General features: G+C 41.1%; 1 protein-coding gene across 1 annotated transcript in view; it reads left to right on the forward strand.

Annotated features, from left to right (window-relative positions):
* Nucleotides 1-2,768, forward strand: part of mylkb (myosin light chain kinase b) — a 36,024-nt gene that overhangs the window by 22,889 nt on the left and 10,367 nt on the right. The window contains exons 12-13 of the mRNA XM_020617972.1: nt 1,180-1,397; nt 2,036-2,159. Of these exons, the coding sequence (XP_020473628.1) occupies nt 1,180-1,397; nt 2,036-2,159 (342 nt within the window). The remainder of the gene's footprint in view (nt 1-1,179; nt 1,398-2,035; nt 2,160-2,768) is intronic.

Consider the following 2,768-nt stretch of genomic DNA (forward strand, 5'->3'; position numbering starts at 1 on the left):
AAGTAGCTGGCATAGTGTACAGAAACATCTGTGCCGAGTACAGGCTGGAAGTCCCAAAGTCAAAATGGGATACACCTCCAAAGGTGGTTGAGAATGACCAAGCTAAGATCCTGTGGGACTTCAAGATACAAACTGACAAACTGGTAATGGCCAACCAACCGGACATAGTAGTGGTGGACAAACAGAAGAAGAAGGCTGTAGTGATAGGTGTAGCAATCCCAAGTCATAGCAACATCAGGAAGAAGGAACACGAGAAGCTCGAGAAATACCAAGGGCTGAAAGAAGAGCTAGAAAAGATGTGGAAGGTGAAGGCACAAGTGGTCCCCGTGGTAATAGGAATACTGGGGGCTGTGACCCCCTCAAACTGGAAGAGTGGCTGCAACAGATCCCAGGAACAACATCTGAGATCTCTGTCCAGAAGAGTGCAGTCCCAGGAACAGCTAAGATACTGTGCAGGACCCTCAAGCTCCCAGGCCTCTAGTAGAGGACCCAAGCTTGAAGGAAGGAAAGATCGCCCCAAAGTAGTGGGGCGAGTAGGGATTTTTATTTCTTTTAATATATATATGATATACCTACCCTGTTTCCAGCAAGGGCCTGCTCTGTCTGGAAACAGTGACCGTGAGACTTCTTCTACAGTCATTCGCCTCGTGTACCAGTTCATGTCTTCAGGCATTATAGTTTTTGAAGTACTGCCCAAGAAAGACCTGGATCTCCACACTACTATTAAGTCACAGTTGGGTTTTTGGTGTTGTCGTACAGAATATTTGTTGTATTTTTATTAGCACTCAGAAGACTCGTGTTCTAAATGTCACCACTAACTTAATGAGTGTTAAAAATCCTGCTGATGTATTGTTTTGTTTATAAAATGTCAGAAAATGGTGAAAACTACATGCAGTATGGGTACATACAGTACATTACATGTATACATAAGTACTGCATGTGCTGGTGGTAGCGGTACTCTGCTGCACAAGGCGACGTCTTGATTTGCCCACAGTGGTTTGAGCTTTTCCTTTGATAAATCTCTGTCACATACAGTATAGCCATGCAGTGGTGGGGTGATGAGTTTCCTTGTGCTGACTGTGCACTTGCTGTAAAGTCTGTTCACATGAATCAGGATTAATAATAAGCTGGGACTTTGGTCGTGGCCGTGAATCTGCTCGTCTTTGTGTGTGTGTGCAGGATCTCCGGTGGCGAGCTGTTTGAGAGGATCATTGACGAGGACTTTGAGCTGACGGAGAGGGAGGTGATCAAATACATGCTGCAGATCATCGACGGTGTCAGCTTCATCCACAAACAGGGCATTGTTCACCTCGACCTCAAACCAGAGAACATCATGTGTGTCAACAAGACCGGTAGCAAGATCAAACTCATCGACTTTGGCCTCGCCAGACGACTAGGTAACCTCTGCATACTGCAGGAGGGAGATGTGTAGCTACAGACACTGATGAATAAGAAACACTGTCTCACACAGATGAGATAAAGAAAGGATTCTGTCAGGGACCATCTACGTCTTAACAACCACTGAATCTGTTCCTCAAACAAAAGGTCTGAGAAGGTTTTGACAAACTTCTGGTTTAATTTACTAAGGTCTTGAATATCTAGAATATTTTTATTGTCAAAATATGCAAGTATAGGTTTTAGCAAAAACTTCACATGACAAATGAGTGATTTGTTTTTCACGGGTTGATCCAGCCTTCAGGTTTCTGTAGCTTATCTGGGTCTGGGCATGGACAGAATATGAGACAATGGGCCCCTGAGCAGAGAAAAGGAAAAGATCAAAAGAGATTCCAGTCATGCATTTGTTTGTGGTTGTCCCGTATTTCTTTGAGATCTGTTTGCAGCTTTACAAATCCAGTCCAGGTCATTGATTTATCCCTAGGAACTATTGTTACATACACCTGGAAAGTCCTGACAAAAGTGATATAAGTGTCAGAAAATCAATGAGTATGATATGATGAATAAACAGTATAGTTGTCCCCATTTCATGTTAATGTAGGAGCTTATCGTGAACTTCTGTCTTTGTGTCATCCACCAGCGAATGCAGGGACTCTGAAGGTTTTGTTTGGGACTCCTGAGTTTGTGGCTCCAGAAGTGATCAATTACGAAGCCATCAGTTACCCCACAGACATGTGGAGCATAGGAGTCATCTGTTATATACTGTAAGTTCAGTTCACTGCGGTCAGGTTTAAATTAACCAGCAGTTCTATGGCCCTGTTGCTTCCATCAGGTTATTTTGTTTAGTTCACTTTGTGATGTTGGCTGAGCTTAGCTCATTTCATTTTGTTTATTTCTGTGATTGCGTAGCTTCACTTCATGCCATTTTATTTCTCTCATTTCTCTTTACTAAATTGTTTTTAATCTCAGCTTGGTTTTTCAGCTGTTATTGCTTTTTTCACCTCACTTTAGTTTAATTTTAATTTTAGTCATTTAATTTCCCTTTAGCTTAGTCAGTTTAGTTCTTTCATTCATTCCTCTTTATTTTAGCATATTGCAGCTTAGCTTACTTTGGCGTCATTGTTCTTAATTTATTCCCTTTCAGTTTAGTATTTTTATTTCAATTTAATTCAGCGCAGCTTTATGTTTTTTGATTTGATTTGATTTATTCTTTCAAGCATGTAAAGACATTTGATATGTCAACACACATAATTTTATACATATCCAACAAATGCTAATCCAACATCAATTTGTTTATACCTAGTACATGCTTGAATGGAGTAGAAAGAAGTCAGACTTATCCAGTCCTACCCCATGACATCATCTTACCATCA

Source organism: Monopterus albus, unplaced genomic scaffold (assembly GCF_001952655.1).
Source record: "Monopterus albus unplaced genomic scaffold, M_albus_1.0 scaffold198.1, whole genome shotgun sequence".
NCBI lineage: Eukaryota > Metazoa > Chordata > Actinopteri > Synbranchiformes > Synbranchidae > Monopterus > Monopterus albus.